General features: G+C 54.4%; 1 protein-coding gene across 2 annotated transcripts in view; it reads left to right on the top strand.

Moving 5' to 3' along the window:
• Positions 1-27,231, top strand: part of LOC141152646 (embryonic protein UVS.2-like) — a 95,418-nt gene that overhangs the window by 47,629 nt on the left and 20,558 nt on the right. For both annotated transcript variants that reach the window (XM_073637203.1, XM_073637204.1), the window contains exon 9: positions 23,471-23,589. In XM_073637203.1, the coding sequence (XP_073493304.1) occupies positions 23,471-23,589 (119 nt within the window). The remainder of the gene's footprint in view (positions 1-23,470; positions 23,590-27,231) is intronic.

Raw genomic sequence — 27,231 nt, forward strand, 5'->3', positions numbered from 1 at the left:
GCAGAGCGATTGTCAGTCAGGACCCAGGGTACGGTTACTCAGAGCGGTGACTGAACCCTTGGTGCCCCCGCCACATATGCCGTATGCAGAGCGATTGTCAGTCAGGACCCAGGGTGTGGTTGCTCAGAGCGGTGACTGAACCCTTGGTGCCCCCGCCACATATGCCGTATGCAGAGCGATTGTCAGTCAGGGCCCAGGGTGTGGTTACTCAGAGGGGTGACTAAACCCGTGGCGCACCCGCCACATATGCCGTATGCAGAGCGATTGTCAGTCAGGACTCAGGGTGTGGTTACTCAGAGGGGTGACTGAACCCCTGGTGCCCCCGCCACATATGCTGTATGCAGGGCGATTGTCAGTCAGGGCCCAGGGTGTGGTTACTCAGAGGGGTGACTGAACCCCTGGTGCCCCCGCCACATATGCCGTATGCAGAGCGATTGTCAGTCAGGGCCCAGGGTGTGGTTACTCAGAGGGGTGACTGAACCGCTGGTGCCCCCGCCACATATGCCGTATGCAGAGCGATTGTCAGTCAGGACCCAGGGTGTGGTTACTCAGAGGGGTGACTGAACCCGTGGCGCCCCCGCCACATATGCCGTATGCAGAACAATTGTCAGTAAGGACTCAGGGTGTGGTTATTCAGAGGGGTGACTAAACCCCTGGTGCCCCGCCACATATGCTGTATGCACAGCGATTGTCAGTCAGGGCCCAGGGTGTGGTTACTCAGAGTGGTGACTGAACCCCTGGTGCACCCGCCACATATGCCGTATGCAGAGCGATTGTCAGTCAGGGCCCAGGGCGTGGTTACTCAGAGGGGTGACTGAACCCGTGGCGCCCCCGCCACATATGCCATATGCAGAGCGATTGTCAGTCAGGGCCCAGGGTGTGGTTATTCAGGAGGTGATTGAACCCGTGGCGCCCCTGCCACATATGCCGTATGCAGAGCGATTGTCAGTCAGGGCCCAGGGTGTGGTTACTCAGAGGGGTGACTGAACCCGTGGCGCACCCGCCACATATGCCGTATGCAGAGCGATTGTCAGTCAGAATTCAGGGATGGTTACTCAGAGGGGTGACTGAACCCCTGGTGCCCCCGCCACATATGCTGTATGCAGAGCGATTGTCAGTCAGGGCCCAGGGTGTGGTTACTCAGAGGGGTGACTGAACCCCTGGTGCCCCCGCCACATATGCCGTATGCAGAGCGATTGTCAGTCAGGACCCAGGGTGTGGTTACTCAGAGGGGTCACTGAATCCCTGGTGCCCCCGCCACATATGCCGTATGCAGAGCGATTGTCAGTCAGGGCCCAGGGTGTGGTTACTCAGAGGGGTGACTGAACCCGTGGCGCCCCCGCCACATATGCCGTATGCAGAGCGATTGTCAGTCATGGCCCAGGGTGTGGTTACTCAGAGGGGTGACTGAACCCCTGGTGCCCCCGCCACATATGCTTTATGCAGAGCGATTGTCAATCAGGGCCCACGGTGTGGTTACTCAGAGGGGTGACTGAACCTGTGACGCCCCCGCCACATATGCCGTATGCAGAGCGATTGTCAGTCAGGGCCCAGGGTGTGGTTACTCAGAGGGGTGACTGAACCCGTGGTGCCCCCGCCACATATGCCGTATGCAGAGCGATTGTCAGTCAGAACCCAGGGTGTGGTTACTCAGAGGGGTGACTGAACCCGTGGCACCCCCACCACATATGCCGTATGCAGAGCAATTGTCAGTAAGGATTCAGGTTGTGGTTATTCAGAGGGGTGACTAAACCCCTGGTGCTCCGCCACATATGCTGTATGCAGAGCGATTGTCTGTCAGGGCCCAGGGTGTGGTTACTCAGAGTGGTGACTGAACCCCTGGTGCCCCCGCCACATATGCCGTATGCAGAGCGATTGTCAGTCAGGGCCCAGGGCGTGGTTACTCAGAGGGGTGACTGAACCCGTGGCGCCCCCGCCACATATGCCGTATGCAGAGTGATTGTCAGTCAGGGCCCAGGGTGTGGTAACTCAGAGGGGTGACTGAACCCGTGGCGCCCCCGCCACATATGCTGTATGCAGAGCGATTGTCAGTCAGGGCCCAGGGTGTGGTTACTCAGAGCGGTGACTGAACCCGTGGCACCCCCGCCACATATGCGTATGCAGAGCGATTGTCAGTCAGGGCCCAGGGTGTGGTTACTCCGAGGGGTGACTGAACCCGTGGCGCCCCCGCCGCATATGCTGTATGCAGAGCGATTGTCAGTCAGGGCCCAGGGTGTGGTTACTCAGAGGGGTGACTGAACCCTTGGTGCCCCCGCCACATATGCCGTATGCAGAGCGATTGTCAGTCAGGGCCCAGGGTGTGGTTACTCAGAGGGGTGACTGAACCCCTGGTGCCCCCGCCACATATGCTGTATGCAGAGCGATTGTCAGTCAGGGCCCAGGGTGTGGTTACTCAGAGGGGTCACTGAACCCCTGGTGCCCCGCCACATATGCCGTATGCAGAGTGATTGTCAGTCAGGACCCAGGGTGTGGTTACTCAGAGCGGTGACTGAACCCTTGGTGCCCCCGCCACATATGCCGTATGCAGAGCGATTGTCAGTCAGGACCCAGGGTGTGGTTGCTCAGAGCAGTGGCTGAACCCGTGGCGCCCCCGCCACATATGCCGTATGCAGAGCGATTGTCAGTCAGGGCCCAGGGTGTGGTTACTCAGAGGGGTGACTAAACCCGTGGCGCACCCGCCACATATGCCGTATGCAGAGCGATTGTCAGTCAGGACTCAGGGTGTGGTTACTCAGAGGGGTGACTGAACCCCTGGTGCCCCCGCCACATATGCTGTATGCAGGGCGATTGTCAGTCAGGGCCCAGGGTGTGGTTACTCAGAGGGGTGACTGAACCCCTGGTGCCCCCGCCACATATGCCGTATGCAGAGCGATTGTCAGTCAGGGCCCAGGGTGTGGTTACTCAGAGGGGTGACTGAACCCGTGGTGCCCCCGCCACATATGCCGTATGCAGAGCGATTGTCAGTCAGAACCCAGGGTGTGGTTACTCAGAGGGGTGACTGAACCCGTGGCACCCCCACCACATATGCCGTATGCAGAGCAATTGTCAGTAAGGATTCAGGTTGTGGTTATTCGGAGGGGTGACTAAACCCCTGGTGCTCCGCCACATATGCTGTATGCAGAGCGATTGTCAGTCAGGGCCCAGGGTGTGGTTACTCAGAGTGGTGACTGAACCCCTGGTGCCCCCGCCACATATGCCGTATGCAGAGCGATTGTCAGTCAGGGCCCAGGGCGTGGTTACTCAGAGGGGTGACTGAACCCATGGCGCCCCCGCCACATATGCCGTATGCAGAGTGATTGTCAGTCAGGGCCCAGGGTGTGGTAACTCAGAGGGGTGACTGAACCCGTGGCGCCCCCGCCACATATGCTGTATGCAGAGCGATTGTCAGTCAGGGCCCAGGGTGTGGTTACTCAGAGCGGTGACTGAACCCGTGGCACCCCCGCCACATATGCGTATGCAGAGCGATTGTCAGTCAGGGCCCAGGGTGTGGTTACTCCGAGGGGTGACTGAACCCGTGGCGCCCCCGCCGCATATGCTGTATGCAGAGCGATTGTCAGTCAGGGCCCAGGGTGTGGTTACTCAGAGGGGTGACTGAACCCTTGGTGCCCCCGCCACATATGCCGTATGCAGAGCGATTGTCAGTCAGGGCCCAGGGTGTGGTTACTCAGAGGGGTGACTGAACCCCTGGTGCCCCTGCCACATATGCTGTATGCAGAGCGATTGTCAGTCAGGGCCCAGGGTGTGGTTACTCAGAGGGGTCACTGAACCCCTGGTGCCCCGCCACATATGCCGTATGCAGAGCGATTGTCAGTCAGGACCCAGGGTGTGGTTACTCAGAGCGGTGACTGAACCCTTGGTGCCCCCGCCACATATGCCGTATGCAGAGCGATTGTCAGTCAGGACCCAGGGTGTGGTTGCTCAGAGCAGTGGCTGAACCCGTGGCGACCCCGCCACATATGCCGTATGCAGAGCGATTGTCAGTCAGGGCCCAGGGTGTGGTTACTCAGAGGGGTGACTAAACCCGTGGCGCACCCGCCACATATGCCGTATGCAGAGCGATTGTCAGTCAGGACTCAGGGTGTGGTTACTCAGAGGGGTGACTGAACCCCTGGTGCCCCCGCCACATATGCTGTATGCAGGGCGATTGTCAGTCAGGGCCCAGGGTGTGGTTACTCAGAGGGGTGACTGAACCCGTGGCGCCCCCGCCACATATGCCGTATGCAGAGTGATTGTCAGTCAGGGCCCAGGGTGTGGTAACTCAGAGGGGTGACTGAACACGTGGCGCCCCCGCCACATATGCTGTATGCAGAGCGATTGTCAGTCAGGGCCCAGGGTGTGGTTACTCAGAGCGGTGACTGAACCCGTGGCACCCCCGCCACATATGCGTATGCAGAGCGATTGTCAGTCAGTGCCCAGGGTGTGGTTACTCCGAGGGGTGACTGAACCTGTGGCGCCCCCGCCACATATGCTGTATGCAGAGCGATTGTCAGTCAGGGCCCAGGGTGTGGTTACTCAGAGGGGTGACTGAACCCTTGGTGCCCCCGCCACATATGCCGTATGCAGAGCGATTGTCAGTCAGGGCCCAGGGTGTGGTTACTCAGAGGGGTGACTAAACCCGTGGCGCACCAGCCTCATATGCCGTATGCAGAGCGATTGTCAGTCAGGACTCAGGGTGTGGTTACTCAGAGGGGTGACTGAACCCCTGGTGCCCCCGCCACATATGCTGTATGCAGGGCGATTGTCAGTCAGGGCCCAGGGTGTGGTTACTCAGAGGGGTGACTGAACCCCTGGTGCCCCCGCCACATATGCTGTATGCAGAGCGATTGTCAGTCAGGGCCCAGGGTGTGGTTACTCAGAGGGGTGACTGAACCCGTGGCGCCCCCGCCACATATGCCGTATGCAGAGTGATTGTCAGTCAGGGCCCAGGGTGTGGTAACTCAGAGGGGTGACTGAACCCGTGGCGCCCCCGCCACATATGCTGTATGCAGAGCGATTGGCAGTCAGGGCCCAGGGTGTGGTTACTCAGAGCGGTGACTGTACCCGTGGCACCCCCGCCACATATGCGTATGGAGAGCGATTGTCAGTCAGGGCCCAGGGTGTGGTTACTCCGAGGGGTGACTGAACCCGTGGCGCCCCCGCCACATATGCTGTATGCAGAGCGATTGTCAGTCAGGGCCCAGGGTGTGGTTACTCAGAGGGGTGACTGAACCCTTGGTGCCCCCGCCACATATGCCGTATGCAGAGCGATTGTCAGTCAGGGCCCAGGGTGTGGTTACTCAGAGGGGTGACTAAACCCGTGGCGCACCCGCCACATATGCCTTATGCAGAGCAATTGTCATTCAGGACTCAGGGTGTGGTTACTCAGAGGGGTGACTGAACCCCTGGTGCCCCCGCCACATATGCTGTATGCAGGGCGATTGTCAGTCAGGGCCCAGGGTGTGGTTACTCAGAGGGGTGACTAAACCCCTGGTGCCCCCGCCACATATGCCGTATGCAGAGCGATTGTCAGTCAGGGCCCAGGGTGTGGTTACTCAGAGGGGTGACTGAACCCGTGGCGCCCCCGCCACATATGCCGTATGCAGAGCGATTGTCAGTCAGGACCCAGGGTGTGGTTACTCAGAGGGGTGACTGAACCCGTGGCGCCCCCGCCACATATGCCGTATGCAGAGCAATTGTCAGTAAGGACTCAGGGTGTGGTTATTCAGAGGGGTGACTAAACCCCTGGTGCCCCGCCACATATGCTGTATGCAGAGCGATGGTCAGTCAGGGCCCCGGATGTGGTTACTCAGAGTGGTGACTGAACCCCTGGTGCACCCGCCACATATGCCGTATGCAGAGCGATTGTCAGTCAGGGCCCAGGGCGTGGTTACTTAGAGGGGTGACTGAACCCGTGGCGCCCCCGCCACATATGCCGTATGCAGAGTGATTGTCAGTCAGGGCCCAGGGTGTGGTAACTCAGAGGGGTGACTGAACCCGTGGCGCCCCCGCCACATATGCTGTATGCAGAGCGATTGTCAGTCAGGGCCCAGGGTGTGGTTACTCAGAGCGGTGACTGAACCCGTGGCACCCCCGCCACATATGCGTATGCAGAGCGATTGTCAGTCAGGGCCCAGGGTGTGGTTACTCCGAGGGGTGACTGAACCCGTGGCGCCCCCGCCACATATGCTGTATGCAGAGTGACTGTCAGTCAGGGCCCAGGGTGTGGTTACTCAGAGGGGTGACTGAACCCTTGGTGCCCCCGCCACATATGCCGTATGCACAGCGATTGTCAGTCAGGGCCCAGGGTGTGGTTACTCAGAGGGGTGACTGAACCCCTGGTGCCTCCGCCACATATGCTGTATGCAGAGCGATTGTCAGTCAGGGCCCAGGGTGTGGTTACTCAGAGGGGTCACTGAACCCCTGGTGCCCCGCCACATATGCCGTATGCAGAGCGATTGTCAGTCAGGACCCAGGGTACGGTTACTCAGAGCGGTGACTGAACCCTTGGTGCCCCCGCCACATATGCTGTATGCAGAGCGACTGTCAGTCAGGACCCAGGGTGTGGTTGCTCAGAGCGGTGGCTGAACCCGTGGCGCCCCGGCCACATATGCCGTATGCAGAGCGATTGTCAGTCAGGGCCCAGGGTGTGGGTACTCAGAGGGGTGACTAAACCCGTGGCGCACCCGCCACATATGCCGTATGCAGAGCGATTGTCAGTCAGGACTCAGGGTGTGGTTACTCAGAGGGGTGACTGAACCCCTGGTGCCCCCGCCACATATGCTGTATGCAGGGTGATTGTCAGTCAGGGCCCAGGGTGTGGTTACTCAGAGGGGTGACTGAACCCCTGGTGCCCCCGCCACATATGCCGTATGCAGAGCGATTGTCAGTCAGGACCCAGGGTGTGGTTACTCAGAGGGGTGACTGAACCCCTGGTGCCCCCGACACATATGCCGTATGCAGAGCGATTGTCAGTCAGGGCCCAGGGTGTGGTTACTCAGAGGGGTGACTGAACCCCTGGTGCCCCCGCCACATATGCTGTATGCTGAGCGATTGTCAGTCAGGGCCCAGGGTGTGGTTATTCAGAGGGGTGACTGAACCTGTGACACCCTCGCCACATATGCCGTATGCAGAGCGATTGTCAGTCAGGACCCGGGGTGTGGTTACTCAGGGGTGACTCCACCCGTGGCGCCCCTGCCACATATGCCGTATGCAGAGCGATTGTCAGTCAGGACCCAGAGTGTGGTTACTCAGAGGGGTGACTGAACCCGTGGCGCCCCCGCCACATATGCCGTATGCAGAGCAATTGTCATTCAGGACCCAGGGTGTGGTTACTCAGAGGGGTGACTAAACCCCTGGTGACCCCGCCACATATGCTGTATACAGAGCGATTGTCAGTCAGGGCCCAGGGTGTGGTTACTCAGAGGGGTGACTGAACCCCTGGTGCCCCCGCCACATATGCTGTATGCAGAGCCATTGTCAGTCAGGGCCCAGGGTGTGGTTACTCAGAGCGGTGATTGAACCCGTGGCACCCCCGCCACATATGCGTATGCAGAGCGATTGTCAGTCAGGGCCCAGGGTGTGGTTACTCAGAGCGGTGACTGAACCCGTGGCACCCCCGCCACATATGCTGTATGCAGAGCGATTGTCAGTCAGGACTCAGGGTGTGGTTACTCAGAGGGGTGACTGAACCCCTGGTGCCCCCGCCATATATGCCGTATGCAGAGCGATTGTCAGTCAGCACACAGGGTGTGGTTACTCAGAGGGGTCACTGAACCCCTGGTGCCCCCGCGACATATGCTGTATGCAGAGCGATTGTCAGTCAGGGTCCAGGGTGTGGTTACTCAGAGGGGTGACTGAACCTGTGACGCCCCCGCCACATATGCCATATGCAGAGCAATTGTCAGTCAGGGCCCAGGGTGTGGTTACTCAGAGGGGTGACTGAAACCGTGGCGCCCCCGCCACATATGCTGTATGCAGAGCGATTGTCAGTCAGGGCCCAGGGTGTGGATACTCAGAGTGGTGACTGAACCCCTGGTGCCCCCGCCACATATGCCGTATGCAGAGCGATTGTAAGTCAGGGCCCAGGGCGTGGTTACTCAGAGGGGTGACTGAACCTGTGGCGCCCCCGCCACATATGCCGTATGCAGAGTGATTGTCAGTCAGGGCCCAGGGTGTGGTAACTCAGAGGGGTGACTGAACCCGTGGCGCCCCCGCCACATATGCTGTATTCAGAGCGATTTTCAGTCAGGGCCCAGGGTGTGGTTACTCAGAGCGGTGACTGAACCCGTGGCACCCCCGCCACATATGCGTATGCAGAGCGATTGTCAGTCAGGGCCCAGGGTGTGGTTACTCCGAGGGGTGACAGAACCCGTGGCGCCCCCGCCGCATATGCTGTATGCAGAGCGATTGTCAGTCAGGGCCCAGGGTGTGGTTACTCAGAGGGGTGACTGAACCATTGGTGCCCCCGCCACATATGCCGTATGCAGAGCGATTGTCAGTCAGGGCCCAGGGTGTGGTTACTCAGAGGGGTGACTGAACCCCTGGTGCCCCCGCCACATATGCTGTATGCAGAGCGATTGTCAGTCAGGGCCCAGGGTGTGGTTACTCAGAGGGGTCACTGAACCCCTGGTGCCCCGCCACATATGCCCTATGCAGAGCGATTGTCAGTCAGGACCCAGGGTACGGTTACTCAGAGGGGTGACTGAACCCCTGGTGCCCCCGCCACATATGCTGTATGCAGAGCGATTGTCAGTCAGGGCCCAGGGTGTGGTTACTCAGAGGGGTGACTGAACCTGTGACACCCCCGCCACATATGCCGTATGCAGAGTGATTGTCAGTCAGGACCCAGGGTGTGGTTACTCAGAGGGGTTACTGAACCCGTGGCGCCCCCGCCACATATGCCGCATGCAGAGCAATTGTCAGTCAGGACCCAGGGTGTGGTTACTCAGAGGGGTGACTAAACCCCTGGTGCCCCCGCCACATATGCTGTATGCAGAGCGATTGTCAGTCAGGGCCCAGGGTGTGGTTACTCAGAGGGGTGACTGAACCCCTGGTGCCCCCGCCACATATGCTGTATGCAGAGCCATTGTCAGTCAGGGCCCAGGGTGTGGTTAATCAGAGCGTTGACTGAACCCGTGGCACCCCCGCCACATATGCGTATGCAGAGCGATTGTCAGACAGGGCCCAGGGTGTGGATACTGAGAGCGGTGACTGAACCAGTGGCACCCCCGCCACATATGCTGTATGCAGAGCAATTGTCAGTCAGGACTCAGGGTGTGGTTACTCAGAAGGGTGACTGAACCCCTGGTGCCCCCGCCACATATGCTGTATGCAGAGCAATTGTCAGTCAGGACCCAGGGTGTGGTTACTCAGAGGGGTCACTGAACCCCTGGTGCCTCCGCCACATATGCCGTATGCAGAGCGATTGTCAGTCAGGGCCCAGGGTGTGGTTACTCAGAGGGGTGACTGAACCCCTGATGCCCCCGCCACATATGCCGTATGCAGAGCGATTGTCAGTCAGGACCCAGGGTACGGTTACTCAGAGCGGTGACTGAACCCCTGGTGCCCCCGCCACATATGCCGTATGCAGAGCGATTGTCAGTCAGGGCCCAGGGTGTGGTTACTCACAGGGGTGACTGAACCCCTGGTGCCCCCGACACATATGCTGTATGCAGAGCGATTGTCAGTCAGGGCCCAGGGTGTGGTTACTCAGAGGGGTGACTGAACCCGTGGCGCCCCCGTCACATATGCCGTATGCAGGGCGATTGTCAGTCAGGACCCAGGGTGTGGTTACTCAGAGGGGTGACTAAACCCCTGGTGCCCCCGCAACATATGCCGTATGCAGAGCGATTGTCAGTCAGGGCCCAAGGTGTGGTTACTCAGAGGGGTGACTGAACCCCTGATGCCCCCGCCACATATGCCGTATGCAGAGCGATTGTCAGTCAGGGCCCAGGGTGTGGTAACTCAGAGGGGTGACTGAACCCGTGGCGCCCCCCCCGCATATGTTCTATGCAGAGCGATTGTCAGTCAGGGCCCAGGGTGTGGTTACTCAGAGGGGTCACTGAACCCCTGGTGCCCCCGCCACTTATGCCGTATGCAGAGCGATTGTCAATCAGGACCCAGGGTACGGTTACTCAGAGCGGTGACTGAACCCTTGGTGCCCCCGCCACATATGCCGTATGCAGAGCGATTGTCAGTCAGGACCAAGGGTGTGGTTGCTCAGAGGGGTGACTGAACCCGTGGCGCCCCCGCCACATATGCTGTATGCAGAGCGATTGTCAGTCAGGGCCCAGGGTGTGGTTACTCAGAGGGGTGACTGAACCCCTGGTGCCCCGCCACATATGCCCTATGCAGAGCGATTGTCAGTCAGGACCCAGGGTACGGTTACTCAGAGCGGTGACTGAACTCTTGTTGCCCCCGCCACATATGCCGTATGCAGAGCGATTGTCAGTCAGGACCCAGGGTGTGGTTGCTCAGAGCGGTGGCTGAACCCGTGGCGCTCCCGACACATATGCCGTATGCAGATTGATTGTCAGTCAGGGCCTAGGGTGTGGTTACTCAGAGGGGTGACTAAACCCGTGGCGCACCCGCCACATATGCCGTATGCAGAGCGATTGTCAGTCAGGACCAAGGGTGTGGTTGCTCAGAGGGGTGACTGAACCCGTGGCGCCCCCGCCACATATGCTGTATGCAGAGCGATTGTCAGTCAGGGCCCAGGGTGTGGTTACTCAGAGGGGTGACTGAACCCCTGGTGCCCCGCCACATATGCCCTATGCAGAGCGATTGTCAGTCAGGACCCAGGGTACGCTTACTCAGAGCGGAGACTGAACCCTTGGTGCCCCCGCCACATATGCCGTATGCAGAGCGATTGTCAGTCAGGACCCAGGGTGTGGTTGCTCAGAGCGGTGGCTGAACCCGTGGCGCTCCCGCCACATATGCCGTATGCAGAGCGATTGTCAGTCAGGGCCTAGGGTGTGGTTACTCAGAGGGGTGACTAAACCCGTGGCGCACCCGCCACATATGCCGTATGCAGAGCGATTGTCAGTCAGGGCCCAGGGTGTGGTTACTCAGAGGGGTGACTGAACCCCTGGTGCCCCCGCCACATATGCTGTATGCAGAGCGATTGTCAGTCAGGGCCCAGGGTGTGGTTACTCAGAGGGGTGACTGAACCTGTGACACCCCCGCCACATATGCCGTATGGAGAGCAATAGTCAGTCAGGACACAGGGTGTGGTTACTCAGGGGTGACTAAACCCGTGGCGCCCCTGCCACATATGCCGTATGCAGAGCGATTGTCAATCAGGGCCCAGGGTGTGGTTACTCAGAGGGGTGACTGAACCCGTGGCGCCCCCGCCACATATGCCGTATGCAGAGCGATTGTCAGTCAGGACCCAGGGTGTGGTTACTCAGAGGGGTGACTGAACCCGTGGCGCCCCCGCCACATATGCCGTATGCAGAGCAATTGTCAGTCAGGACCCAGGGTGTGGTTACTCAGAGGGGTGACTAAACCCCTGGTGCCCCCGCCACATATGCTTTATGCAGAGCGATTGTCAGTCAGGGCCCAGGGTGTGGTTACTCAGAGGGGTGACTGAACCCCTGGTGCCCCCGCCACATATGCTGTATGCAGAGCCATTGACAGTCAGGGCCCAGGGTGTGGTTAATCAGAGCGGTGACTGAACCCGTGGCACCCCCGCCACATATGCGTATGCAGAGCGATTGTCAGTCAGGGCCCAGGGTGTGGCTACTGAGAGCGGTGACTGAACCAGTGGCGCCCCCGCCACATATGCTGTATGCAGAGCAATTGTCAGTCAGGACTCAGGGTGTGGTTAGTCAGAAGGGTGACTGAACCCCTGGTGCCCCGGCCACATATGCCGTATGCAGAGCGATTGTCAGTCAGGACCCAGGGTGTGGTTACTCAGAGGGGTCACTGAACCCCTGGTGCCCCCGCCACATATGCCGTATGCAGAGCGATTGTCAGTCAGGGCCCAGGGTGTGGTTACTCAGAGGGGTGACTGAACCCCTGATGCCCCCGCCATATATGCCGTATGCAGAGCGATTGTCAGTCAGGACCCAGGGTACGGTTACTCAGAGCGGTGACTGAACCCCTGGTGCCCCCGCCACATATGCCGTATGCAGAGCGATTTTCAGTCAGGGCCCAGGGTGTGGTTACTCAGAGAGGTGACTGAACCCCTGGTGCCCCCGCCACATATGCTGTATGCAGAGCGATTGTCAGTAAGGGCCCAGGGTGTGGTTACTAAGAGGGGTGACTGAACCTGTGACGCCCCCGCCACATATGCCGTATGCAGAGCGATTGTCAGTCAGGACCGAGGGTGTGGTTACTCAGAGGGGTGACTAAACCCCTGGTGCCCCCGCCACAAATGCCGTATGCAGAGCGATTGTCAGTCAGGGCCCAGGGTGTGGTTACTCAGAGGGGTGACTGAACCCCTGATGCCCCCGCCACATATGACGTATGCAGAGCGATTGTCAGTCAGGGCCCAGGGTGTGGTTACTCAGAGGGGTGACTGAACCCGTGGCGCCCCCGCCACATATGCCGTATGCAGAGCGATTGTCAGTCAGGGCCCAGGGTGTGGTAACTCAGAGGGGTGACTGAACCCGTGGCGCCCCCGCCGCATATGCCGTATGCAGAGCGATTGTCAGTCAGGGCCCAGGGTGTGGTTACTCAGAGGGGTGACTGAACCCGTGGCGCCCCCCCCGCATATGCTGTATGCAGAGCGATTGTCAGTCAGGGCCCAGGGTGTGGTTACTCAGAGGGGTGACTGAACCAGTGGCGCCCCCGCCGCATATGCTGTATGCAGAGCGATTGTCAGTCAGTGCCCAGGGTGTAGTTACTCAGAGGGGTGACTGAACCCTTGGTGCCCCCGCCACATATGCCGTATGCAGAGCGATTGTCAGTCAGGGCCCAGGGTGTGGTTACTCAGAGGGGTGACTGAACCCCTGGTGCCCCCGCCACATATGCTGTATGCAGAGTGATTGTCAGTCAGGGCCCAGGGTGTGGTTACTCAGAGGGGTCACTGAACCCCTGGTGCCCCCGCCACTTATGCCGTATGCAGAGCGATTGTCAATCAGTACCCAGGGTACGGTTACTCAGAGCGGTGACTGAACCCTTGGTGCCCCCGCCACATATGCCGTATGCAGAGCGATTGTCAGTCAGGACCAAGGGTGTGGTTGCTCAGAGGGGTGACTGAACCCGTGGCGCGCCCGCCACATATGCTGTATGCAGAGCGATTGTCAGTCAGGGTCCAGGGTGTGATTACTAAGAGGGGTGACTGAACCCGTCGCGCCCCCGCCACATATGCTGTATGCAGAGCGATTGTCAGTCAGGGCCCAGGGTGTGGTTACTCAGAGGGGTCACTGAACCCCTGGTGCCCCCGCCACGTATGCCGTATGCAGAGCGATTGTCAGTCAGGACCCAGGGTACGGTTACTCAGAGCGGTGACTGAACCCTTGGTGCCCCCGCCACATATGCCGTATGCAGAGCGATTGTCAGTCAGGACCCATGGTTTGGTTGCTCCGAGTGGTGGCTGAACCCGTGGCGCCCCCGCCACATATGCCGTATGCAGAGCGATTGTCAGTCAGGGCCCAGGGTGTGGTTACTCAGAGCGGTGACTGAACCCGTGGCACCCCCGCCACATATGCTGTATGCAGAGCGATTGTCAGTCAGGGCCCAGGGTGTGGTTACTCAGAGCGGTGACTGAATCCGTGGCACCCCGGCCACATATGCGTATGCAGAGCGATTGTCAGTCAGGGCCCAGGGTGTGGTTACTCAGAGGGTTGACTGAGCCCGTGGCGCCCCCGCCGCATATGCTGTATGCAGAGCGATTGTCAGTCAGGGCCCAGGGTGTGGTTACTCAGAGGGGTCACTGAACCCCTAGTGCCCCCGCCACATATGCCGTATGCAGAGCGATTGTCAGTCAGGACCCAGGGTACGGTTACTCAGAGCGGTGACTGAACCCTTGGTGCCCCCGCCACATATGCCGTATGCAGAGCGATTGTCAGTCAGGACCCAGGGTTTGGTTGCTCAGAGCGGTGGCTGAACCCTTGGCGCCCCCGCCACATATGCCATATGCAGAGCGCTTGTCAGTCAGGGCCCAGGGTGTGGTTACTCAGAGGGGAGACTGAACCCGTGGCGCACCCGCCACATATGCCGTATGCAGAGCGATTGTCAGTCAGGACTCAGGGTGTGGTTACTCAGAGGGGTGACTGATCCCCTGGTGCCCCCGCCACATATGCCGTATGCAGAGCGATTGTCAGTCAGGACCCAGGGTGTGGTTACTCAGAGGGGTCACTGAACCCCTGGTGCCCCCGCCACATATGCCGTATGCAGAGCGATTGTCAGTCAGGGCCCAGGGTGTGGTTACTCAGAGGGGTGACTGAAACCGTGGCGCCCCCGCCACATATGCCGTATGCAGAGCGATTGTCAGTCAGGGCACAGGGTGTGGTTACTCAGAGGGGTGACTGAACCCCTGGTGCCCCCGCCACATATGCCGTATGCAGAACGATTGTCAGTCAGGGCCCAGGGTGTGGTTACTCAGAGGGGTGACTGAACCTGTGACGCCCCCGCCACATATGCCGTATGCAGAGCGATTGTGAGTCAGGACCCAGGGTGTGGTTACTCAGGGGGTGACTCAACCCGTGGCGCACCCGCCACATATGCCGTATGCAGAGCGATTGTCAGTCAGGACCCAGGGTGTGGTTACTCAGAGGGGTGACTAAACCCCTGGTGCCCCCGCCACATATGCTGTATGCAGAGCGATTGTCAGTCAGGGCCCAGGGTGTGGTTACTCAGAGGGGTGACTGAACCCCTGATGCCCCCGCCACATATGCCGTATGCAGAGCCATTGTCAGTCAGGGCCCAGGGTGTGGTTACTCAGAGGGGTGACTGAACCCGTGGCGCCCCCGCCACATATGCCATATGCAGAGTGATTGTCAGTCAGGGCCCAGGGTGTGGTAACTCAGAGGGGTGACTGAACCCGTGGCGCCCCCGCCGCATATGCTGTATGCAGAGCGATTGTCAGTCAGGGCCCAAGGTGTGGTTACTCAGAGGGGTGACTGAACCCGTGGCGCCCCCGCCGCATATGCTATATGCAGAGCGATTGTCAGTCAGGGCCCAGGGTGTGGTTACTCAGAGGGGTGACTGAACCCTTGGTGCCCCCGCCACATATGCCGTATGCAGAGCGATTGTCAGTCAGGGCCCATGGTGTGGTTACTCAGAGGGGTGACTGAACCCCTGGTGCCCCCGCCACATATGCCGTATGCAGAGCGATTGTCAGTCAGGGCCCAGGGTGTGGTTACTCAGAGGAGTGACTGAACCCGTGGCGCACCCGCCACATATGCCGTATGCAGAGCGATTGTCAGTCAGGACTCAGGGTGTGGTTACTCAGAGGGGTCACTGAACCCCTGGTGCCCCCGCCACATATGCTGTATGCAGAGCGATTCTCAGTCAGGGCCCAGGGTGTGGCTACTCAGAGGGGTGACTGAACCCCTGATGCCCCCGCCACATATGTCATATGCAGAGCGATTGTCAGTCAGGACCCAGGGTGTGGTTACTCAGAGGGGTCACTGAACTCCTGGTGCCCCCGCCACATATGCTGTATGCAGAGCGATTGTCAGTCAGGGCCCATGTTGTGGTTACTCAGAGGGGTGACTGAACCCCTGGTGCCCCGCCACATATGCCGTATGCAGAGCGATTGTCAGTCAGGGCCCAGGGTGTGGTTACTCAGAGCGGTGGCTGAACCCGTGGCGCCCCCGCCACATATGCTGTATGCAGAGCGATTGTCAGTCAGGGCCCAGGGTGTGGTTACTCAGAGGGGTCACTGAACCCCTGGTGCCCCCGCCACGTATGCCGTATGCAGAGCGATTGTCAGTCAGGACCCAGGGTACGGTTACTCAGAGCGGTGACTGAACCCTTGGTGCCCCCGCCACATATGCCGTATGCAGAGCGATTGTCAGTCAGGACCCAGGGTGTGGTTGCTCCGAACGGTGGCTGAACCCGTGTCGCCCCCGCCACATATGCCATATGCAGAGCGCTTGTCAGTCAGGGCCCAGGGTGTGGTTACTCAGAGGGGTGACTGAACCCGTGGCGCACCCGCCACATATGCCGTATGCAGAGCGATTGTCAGTCAGGGCCCAGGGTGTGGTTGCTCAGAGCGGTGGCTGAACCCGTGGCGCCCCCGCCACATATGCCGTATGCAGAGCGATTGTCAGTCAGGACCCAGGGTACGGTTACTCAGAGCGGTGGCTGAACCCGTGGCGCCCCCGCCACATATGCCGTATGCTGGCGCGGAGAATAATTTTAATTTTCTCCCCGCTGCATGCAGGCGCCGGGCAGCATAATAACGCTGGTAACCAGCAGATTAACCCCATATCTGCAGGTTACCAGCATTATTTCTGGTGACAGGTTCCCTTTAAACAAAGCCTGCTAACACCCTGTATCATTATTCTTTTTAATGAAACATATATAAAGCTAATAGAAAAACAAAGTTATTAAAGATACATATATAGATCTAAATAGTTTCATTGATAATCAAAGCAAAATCTAAAATATTAACCATAACAGTACCAAATGCCTTCCTCAAGGAGATCATTGGATTGATTACAGATGGTATGATATTATCAACAAAGAGACTAATTTTATACTGTCCATAGTTGGAAGTTATTCAATGTATGGTTAAATTTAGTCTGATGCTTTACCCAATAGTTTAATTGCCAATACAAAGAGTAGTGGGAATAATGGGCACCCCCGCCTTGTTCCATTGGATATCTTGAATTTGTCAGAAAAGCTGTTGTTTGCATGACTCTGGCCGAGGGATATGAGTAGAGAGACCTGATACCAGCCAATGTGACACCTGAAAATTCTAATGTACTTTCTAAGTAGTCCAAGTGTAATCTGTCAAAGGCCTTCTATGCATCCAAAGTGAGCAGCAGAGAAGGCGTTTTGTCTCTTTCTGTAATGGCTATAAGATTAATCAGCTTTCTAGTTGTATCAGGAGTTTGTCTGTCTTGTATGAAACCTACTTGTCCTGACGGATAAGATGTGGAAGGAATTATTTTCTTCTATTAGCTAGAATGTTAGCATAAATTGTTATGTCTGAATGTATTCATTAGATTGTCCTACAGTGTGTACGGAAAGTATTCAGACCCCTTTACATTTTTCACTCTTTGTTTCATTGCAGCCATTTGGTAAATTCTAAAAAGTTCATTTTTTTCTCATTAAAGTCCACTCTGCACCCCATCTTGACTGAAAAAAAACAGAAATGTAGAAATGTTTGCAAATTTATTTCAGTTTTTTATATCAGTTTTTATTTTTTAATAAACTGGCGTGACAAATATGTGGGAGGACGTCCAGTCTTGCCTGTGGTACTGGATGGCATTCCTATGAGTGCCCTACTGGACACCGGGTCACAGGTCACCACCATCCCGTACGTGCTCTTCAAGCAGTACTGGAATGACTCGGATATAACCCGCTACCCAGACGACGACTTGAGTATCATCGCCAGCAATGGTCAGCCCGTGCCACAGATCGGATTTAAAGAGGTGACAATTAAAATCGGTAGAGTCGAGCTGGCAGCCCAGGGACTGATAATTGTGGACATTGATAAGCGCGAGAGTCACCCTAAGATAACTCTAGGAACTAATGTAATTGAAAATTGTCTTGCAGAGGTGATTTTTATTTTGCAGCAGGTTGCCAAGAACGCCAGCTCCGGCCAGCAGCGAGTGCTCCAAAAAGAGATCCGGGCACTAATGCGACGGCAACAGGTGGAACTCTCCGGCGGTGAGATTGGTAGCGTGAGAATGTGTGACCCTTTCCCTATTGCCATGCCCCCAAAAAGTGAAATGATGATTTGGTGCCGGGCGGCTATTGGTCTGAGAGGTAGAGATTACCAGGCAATGGTAGAACCAGTTTACTCAGACAGTAGGCCCACCACTTTGACAGCACGGGGGGTGGTCAATGTACGCCATGGGAGGGTGCCCGTTCGCATAATAAATATCGGGAAGAGGGAAGTATACCTGCCCCGGTATGCCACGCTAGCCAAATTGTATACCATCAATCAGAATTCTATACAGTCCGTAGAACCCTTGCCTCCATCTTCTCCGGAGGAAGGTAACGGCTCTAAACAACAAATGGAGGATTGGTGTCAGCAACTACATTTGGGTACTGACTCCACTCCCTCCCACCAGAAACAGGGAGTCTACCGGGTGGTTCAAGAGTACGAGAGAGTGTTTAGTAAACACCCGTTAGACTTCGGGCGAGTCAAGGGGGTAGAACATCACATCCCCACGGGAGACCATCCTCCCATAAAAGAGAGGTATCGACCCGTACCCCCTGCACACTACCAACACGCCAAGGGGATGCTTAGAGACATGAAGGAGGCTGGGGTAATCAGGGAAAGCTGTAGCCCCTGGGCAGCTCCACTAGTCTTGGTCAAAAAGAAAGACAACACCATGAGAATGTGTGTAGATTACCGGAAAATAAACCGTATCACACACAAAGATGCGTACCCCTTACCAAGAATAGAGGAGTCTTTGGCTGCTTTAAAATCTGCTAACTTCTTCTCCACCTTGGATCTCACTAGCGGGTACTGGCAGGTTCCTGTAGCAGAGGCGGATCGGGAAAAGACCGCATTCACCACCCCGATGGGACTTAGTGAGTTTACCTGCATGCCGTTTGGACTCTGCAACGCACCAGGAACCTTCCAGCGATTGATGGAGTGCTGTCTGGGACACCGGAACTTTGAGACGGTCCTGTTATACCTGGACGATGTCATCGTCTACTCCAAAACCTACGAGGACCACCTGAAGCACCTGGCGGAAATGTTTGAAGCTCTGGCAAGTTACGGCCTAAAGGTGAAACCCTCCAAGTGTCACCTCCTGAAGCCAAAGGTGCAGTACCTGGGACACGTGGTGAGTGCTGACGGAGTGGCTCCCGACCCTGATAAGATCACCGCAATTAAGGAATGGCCAAGCCCCTCCAGTGTAAAGGAAGTGAGGCAGTTCCTCGGGTTGGTAGGCTACTACCGAAGGTTCATACCCGGTTTCACCAAAAAGGCAGCTCCTATGCAGGACCTCCTGATAGGCCAGTCCAGGAAGGCCAAGAACCAGAAGCCGCCCTTCAGATGGGAGAAGTTGGAAGAAGAGTCCTTCCGCCAGCTGAAGATGGCCCTCACGGGGGATGAAATCCTGGCGTACCCTGATTATAGCCAACCCTTTATCCTCTACACCGACACCAGTAACATCGGGCTAGGAGCCGTACTATCCCAGATCCAGCAGGGGAAAGAACGGGTAATTGCTTACGCCAGCCGAAAACTGCGACCCACCGAAAGAAATCCTGAGAATTACAGCTCATTTAAGCTAGAGTTCCTGGCAGTGGTGTGGGCAGTCACCGAACGCTTTAAGCACTACCTCGCTTCATCCCGGTTCACCGTGTACACGGATAACAACCCGTTGACACACCTGGACACTGCAAGACTCGGTGCCCTAGAGCAGAGATGGATGGCCCGCTTGTCCAACTATGAGTTTACAATCAAATACCGGGCAGGACGCTCCAATACCAACGCGGACGCCCTGTCCAGGATGCCAAACCTACCGGACGAGGGTGAGGATTCAGAAGATTTGGAAGAGGTCGAACTCCCTGCGTTCCACCGTCATGGGACTATCCAGTATTCCCACCGTGTAAGGGGTAAGCAAGCCGCTACGTTCAACCCCTTACCTCACTACAACTGGGCGGAAACGCAAGACAGTGACCCTGCCGTCCGGCTGGTGAAGGAGATGCTGACTCAGCCAGAAGCTCGCCTTTACCCAGACGCTCCGGAGGAGGCCAAGCAACTGTGGGCAGAGAAGAGTCGACTGTTCCTTTACAAGGGGAAGTTGTGCCGCAGAATGGTTAACTCCCGGACGCATGAACTGATCTGGCAAGTAGTGGTGCCAAGAAGGGACGCAGCTATGGTGATGGAGGCATACCACGACGGGGCTGGGCACTTCGGATGGAAGAAGCTGGAGTTCCTGCTGCGCGGGCGGTTCCATTGGGTAGGCATGAGAGGAACCATCGAGAGGTGGTGCAGAGACTGTGGCCCATGCAACCTAAGAAGGAAGGACCATGCCAGCCAGAAGACCCCCCTTCAGTCCATCGTCACCCGGCAGCCGTTGGAACTGGTAGCCTTGGATCATGTAAAACTGACCCCAAGCAGAAGTGGCTACGTCTACGCATTAACCATCGTGGATCACTACTCCCGGTTCTTGGTTGTCGTCCCCGTCAAGGACTTAACGGCTCAAACAGCAGCTAGAGCCTTCCAGCAGCACTTCTGCCGTCCACACGGCTACCCAGAGCAGGTGCTGACGGACCAGGGACCTGCCTTTGAAGCGGAGGTCTTCCAAGAGTTCTGTACTCTGTATGGCTGCCGGAAGATCAGGACGACACCCTATCATCCGCAAACTAATGGACTTTGTGAGAAAATGAACCAGGTGGTGATAGATCTTCTAAAAACATTGCCCCTGGAAGAACGCAGTCTGTGGCCTGAGAAGCTGCCCGACCTGGTGGACCTATACAACTACATCCCTGTAGGTTCCACCAACTGTACCCCGGCTTACCTAATGAGGGCAAGACCCGGTAAGCTACCTGTTGACCTGGAGATGGGAGTCCTGACACCCGAGGACACTTCACCGGAAGCAGACTGGGACACAGAGAGGCAGCAGCAGTACCGGAAAGTACAGGAGAGCGTGGAGCGAAGTCTCTGTCTAGCTAGGGAAAGACAAGAGAAAACTTACAACCAGTATGCTCCCGCTGTTCCCTTGGTACCCGGAGAGCAGGTCTTGAAGAGGAAAAGACGGCTCCACAAGTTGGATGACCAGTGGGAGAAGGACCCGTACATTGTACTACCCTCAAGCCACGACAACCCGAAGGTCTGTACCATCAGTAAAGACGGAGGGGAAACCACAACCATTGTATCCCGGGATCACCTGAAGAAGTGTCCCGAACAGCTACGGAATCCTGAAGAGGAACAAGAAGACCCTCGACCCGTAGAGGAAAGGGAAGATGTGGTTAGTACTGTGCTCGGAGACTTCCCTCGGTCCTGGACTCAAGTCAATGGTGCAGTTGTGGTACCCGTCCTCACGTTCCTCCAACCAGCATCCCAAGTACTCACGGAGCAACCGGTAGAGCTGGAAGAACAGCCGGTCCAGGAGGCAGAAGACTCCACACAAGCAGATCAGGAGTATCAACCCTCTGCTTATAGTGAGCCTGCCATACCCCTAGTGAGCCAAAGAGCCTGTAGACAGCTGCCCAGTTTACCCTTAACAGCTCCTACACCCTGTAGTTCAGGGCCAGACAGTCAGCTCCGTAGGTCCACTAGGGCCACTAAAGGCCAGTTACCCGCACGTTGGAGAATTTGAAGTGTTTAAATTGTTTTATTTGTGGTCACCTGTCTGTTACTTGTAAATAATTATGTGTTTCTAGTTATTTTTATGAGTCCTTGGTGGATTTACCGGGAATCCTTGTACAATTGGTTGGAGCGTAACTTAGGAATGGACTAAAGACTGTTAAGGACTCGGGGCAGGACAGACCCCTACCTGGTTACGTCTCCCTGTTTTGGTGAAATGGACACCTTGCTTTTCTTCAAAAAACTGCACCCGGTTGCGGACACGCCGTGACCATTCTAATATGTTTTTTTTTTTCTATTGTACCGTTTCTGTTTGTATTGGTTATGTTTTTCTAAAATATGTTTAGTCCCGGAGTACTAAATTTCACTAGGGGGGAATGTGGCACCCCAGGGGTCTGGTTTCCACAGTAACAGCAGTGTTATGTCTGAGAGCAGGTGGGAGGTCTCTTGGTCAGGAATCCTATGCATGCCACACCTCCTGCCCAGTCCTGGGAGGGGAAGGACTTCCCCTATATAAACCTGGGGCTGAGGCAGGGTTAGTGAGAAGAGTAGAGAGAAGCAGTGATAGGAAAGAAAGATCAGGAGCTCTGTGGGAGTCGTGCTAAGAGGAGATCAGGGCTGGAAGCTGTAGAGCTCGCCCTGATTGAAGATTTCTTACCGGACCCGGAGTCCGAGGCTGTGGGGATTAACCCAGACCCAGCAGCAGAAACCGCCCGGCAGGGGATTTCAGGTCCTCTGGCCAAGAAACCCGAAGGCACGGTCACACGCGTGGGACCAGCACCGCCGTCGTGGAGCGGAAGCCACTAGAAGGCCCCGAGTCACCGGCCATACGGGTGAGCACCACACGGTACACTCAGGGACGTGGGCTACTTTTACCCGCCTCTAGCAAGGTAGCCAGAAGAGTACGATTAGTTGGGGAGGCCTACAACTCCGCCTGGCCAAGGGGGATCCCATCTGCTCAAGGACTGACCAGGCCCCGACCGCTAGCCAGTACTCCGGGAGGGTCTATCTTTGTCACCAGTAAAGACCCTGAACTACACCGCATCGTCTCTGAGTGGTTCCTGCTGCCCCCATCATCCACGTCGGCTGCCCCGAGGCCATACCCCTCCCGTTGGGGGTTATACCATCCACGCTGCACCATCCTTCCACCGGCCTCAGCGGTCTGCCCTGCAGCGGCAGCTCCATAGCTGCATTCAACGGGTGGCGTAGTCGTCCTACATCTACTGCTAATATACCGCCACTTAGTCTGACTCCCTGGGCACGGACCGGGTCACCGCCACGAGACTACTACCCCTATCAGATCCGGCTCCGGGTAGTCCCTGCGTGCGCAACGCTACGTCACATAGGCCCAGGGCGCGTCAAGAGCAGCACTTCCTCTTCTTGTCCTCTGTCAATGGGTCGTGCCAGCTGATGTCATGCTGATTGACTGCCTGCTCCCCACAGTGAGGCAGTGGGGCGCCATCTTGACATCGGCAGTCTTACTCCATGAGCAGAGCAGAATAGAAGAGAAGCAGCTGCTCTGTCGATTTGACACCAGCGGAAGCTGCAGAATCAATGGCAGAAGTGGTCTGTGACCGCTCTGAGCCTGCAGAGATCATGAGCTGGCAGAATAGGCAGGTAGTTATTAACCTGTTAGTTATTAGGCCCATAGTGAAATTATAATATAGTCCCAGATAACTACTTTAATGATATACTAGACAAATTGCCAATGTTACAAAATTACGTATCCTAAGACTACAGACTGTATAAGCTGTTTAACGATATATCCAGCATTTGAAAAATAGATATTTTTGAAAGCTTTACAGTTTATCTTTGTTTGTTTTTAAAAAAAAGCATACTCTCTTCTTTCTTCACAGTAATATAATACAATTCTAGCTACTGTGCAAATAGAAAGATGGGTATATTACTAGAAAATTGGATGCAATTAAATTAACAATTGTAAAAATTGTATTTCCTTTCTTCCTTAAGGCTACTATTTTAAAAATGTAAAGCTCAGGAATATCTAGCCAAAATTAATTAAAAAATATATAGTATTTTTAATTGGCACTTTATTAATGAGGATAAATGTCATTTCTACAGTTACTTGTGGAGGAACATTCTATACACCCGGGAGAAACATTACTTCCCCCAGTTACCCTAATTCCTATTACCCAAATCTGAAGTGTGACTATAAAATCACTGCTCCTGTTGGAAGCAGGGTAAGTTTTCTTATTTCTTTTAATAAATGTATTAAATAGTAATAAATGTTACATTTTGTCTTGCAGTCAAACAGATGATTAAAAAATTGGAGCAAATGCCAATAAGTATCGTGTGGTCATGACCTTTTACAAGGCTATAACGCTCACAAATAATAGTTGTGGAGTAAAAGATGGGAATACAGAATAAGAGTGTACAGATGAAGTATGTTCAGCCTCTCATATTGTACAGGCCGCTTCCTCTAGTTGGCCACGCTCACTAGATGGCCACTACACTAGCGACGCGGCTTCGGCTCCATACAAGTGTATGGAGCAAGACCGCTCCCACCTACCCGGGGTATGTATGACTGATACATACTCTCCAGTCCCCGGTCTGAAACCGGCGAGTCCCCACAGTGCACAGTCCGAGCACTGATGGGATTCATAAGTCTGCAGTCATACAGAGTGACTGCAGACTGATTAGCTTGGATTGGAGAACCCCTTTAATATTGCAGTAAATTGCCGCTGCACCTTTAAAACAACAGTCCTTGTCAAGGCTAAATATTTTCCTTTCTGTAGTAAAACCGCTGTTACTTGCATTGAGTGGAGGGATAGTTTTGGATTGGAGGCATCTAGGCAGGGTTTAATATTTCTAATGCAGGACTTGTATACCGCTGCTGCACCGTTACAACAACAGTCCTCTTCAGGGCTAAATATTTTCTTTTCCCTATAAATATTTAAACATAAAAAGCAAATATCCTGCAGTAAATAAATACTTTACTATAAAGAGTATTTGCTTTTTATGTTTTTATCTTAGGTTTTATCTGTTTAGTTGCCAGTGTGAACATGCGCCTCGATGCAGCATGCTCACCAACTTATATTCTACTTCATCACTTTGAGTTTTTTTGTTTCAGTTTTTTTTTACATTAGGTGCAAATAATGGTGTGGCCTCCCTTTTCTCTGAGCTGGACATTACATTCATGTAATTCACCATGCCTTGATGTCAATTGTCCGGGTATCGTTCCTTCTCAGCCCTTATGCACATGTACAATACTTGACAAATTGTAAGGTTTTAATACTAAAGGTTAAGACCGTCCCAGATAGGGTCACCGTGACGTGATGTTATGGCTTTTACATTTTTTTGATCAAAATTATGTTACCTAAGCACCATATATTATTTCAATGCACAATTGCTGTTTATTTGATTCTTTTCTGCAAGATATTTGCTTTTCATGTTTTTATCTTGAGTTTTGTCTGCTTAGAGGCCATTGTGAACATGAGTCTACATGCTGCATGCACAACAATTTATATTCCAGTTAATCTCTTTAATTTTTTTTCCCCTAGTAATACCAATAAGTTTGCAGGGATATAGATATATATCTATTTTAAAATGCGCAAGGTGTGCGGTAAGTGACGGGGAAGTGGACGTGCTGCTGATGGAGCACGCGGAGGCTCAGGCCATGTCAGCAGGTGAAACTGTGTCTGCTGCGGAAACACAACAGACACACTCATCCACAAGACCTAACTTCTTGTCCCATTTTGCATGGGGGCACGGGACACTACTCTTCAAGTCAAAACAGTGTGAACAGGTGGTCGGTTGGATGGCAGATAATGTTTCCAGCATGTTTCCATCCTGCCTTCCACACAGTCCAGTCTAACTAGCCAAGAGTCTAGACCACATAATCCTCACCCTGATCCTCGTTCTTCTCACCATGGCGAGTGATCCCCCACTCGGACAGTCTGTGCTCTTTACATTTCCATGTATTTATTCTTGCCTCTTGACATCCACTTTTCAAGAGGGACATGAGGAGATTGCGTGTAGTGATGTCCAAATATTTGAGCAGTCACGGTCAGAAAAAAATGACAGTGGGGAACTGAAATTAGTGTCTCAATAGGTAGATGATATTGAGACACAGTTGACAACAAGTGATGTTGTTAAGTCAACAAGTCAGGAGAGCCAGAGTGCGGAAGTAGAAGAAAGGATGGTGGACGATGAAGTCACCTACCCAACTTGGGAAGGTGCCAGGCAAAGCAAGGACAGCAGCACAGAGGAGGAGGGATCCATATCACTGCAATAGGCAGGAAAAAACCTGGGAGTCTGAACTGAAATGTAAATTGATGTGCATGCAAAATGTAAATGCATGTTCACATAAGGCTACTAGATAGAGAAAAACCAAAGACAAGCAAAATACCCAAATAACTGGAAGAAAATGGATAAATCGCACAGTGCAAAAATAATGATAAATAATAAAGGGTATTTAGTTAACATAATTTTGATCAAAATAATGTAAAAGCCATCCTGCCATGTCACGGCAACCCTCATGGGACAGTCCTAACTCTAATATTAAAACCTTACCATTTGTCAACTGACATACATATGGATAAGGGCAGAGAGACTGAACCCCTAGTAGAAGCATAAACCTGAAAGGCAGAATGAACCTTTCAGCTCTGACAAAGGACGGCCACAACCTTATATTCACTGAAGCACATTAAACTACAAAGAAAAAACCTGGGAGTCTGAACAGAAACGTAAATTGATGTGCATGCAAAATGTAAATGCATGTTCACATAAGGCCACTAGACAGAGAAAAACCAAAGACAAGCAAAATACCCAAATAACTGGAAGAAAATGGATAAATCGCACAGTGCAAAAATAATGATAAATTATAAAGGGTATTTAGTTAACATAATTTTGATCAAAATAATGTAAAAGCCATCCTGCCATGTCACGGCAACCCTCATGGGACAGTCCTAACTCTAATATTAAAACCTTACCATTTGTCAACTGACATACATATGGATAAGGGCAGAGAGACTGAACCCCTAGTAGAAGCATAAACCTGAAAGGCAGAATGAACCTTTTAGCTCAGACAAAGGGTGGCCACACCCTTATATGCACTGAAGCACACTAAACTACAAAGAAAAAACCTGGGAGTCTGAACTGAAACGTGAATTGATGTGCATGCAAAATGTAAATGCATGTTCCCATGAGGCCACTAGACAGAGAAAAAACAAAGACAGGAAAAAAAACCCAAATAACTGGAAGTAAATGGATAAATCGCACAGTGCAAAAATAATGATAAATAATAATGGGTATTTAGTTATTAGGAAGAGGCAGTGGGGTGGTCAGAGGGAGAAGGCAGGATTCGGTTTACTAGAGCACTCACGCAGCAAGTCAAGGGTTAGGAGTTCCCCAGTCTGACACTTTTTTAAAGAAAGTGCGGACAATAAAAGAACAGTCATTTACAATCTGAGCCCTGCCAAGATCAGATCAGCAGTGGCCAGACCACTACCAGCCTGACCACTACCAGCATGCTCAAACACATGTCATCAAAGTGCCTGACTAGGAGAACTGAATGCCTGGGTCCACAATCAGTGTCTGCGGGGACACTAGTGACTCTTCCCCTGTGTTGCGTGCTTGCCAATCCCCTGTCCAAGACGCAGGCATGGATGCCTCTTGCTCTGCACCTGTCATTGCAAATTTGCAAGCACCATCAGCAACCACGTCTACTTCCTTAGTCGAGAATTGCAGGCTCTAATTCTATCAGGGTTTCCTCCACCTCCTACACCACATTCTCCGCCTTCTCCTCATCCTTTTTCTCCGAATTGTTATCTTGGAGCAAGTCATTCATATAAGTCACAAGCTGGAAGCACTGCAGCACCGAC

The sequence above is a fragment of the Phyllobates terribilis genome, unplaced genomic scaffold (genome assembly GCF_046119375.1).
Source record: "Phyllobates terribilis strain yellow unplaced genomic scaffold, ASM4611937v1 Scaffold_6__1_contigs__length_29720123, whole genome shotgun sequence".
Taxonomy (NCBI): Eukaryota; Metazoa; Chordata; class Amphibia; order Anura; family Dendrobatidae; genus Phyllobates; species Phyllobates terribilis.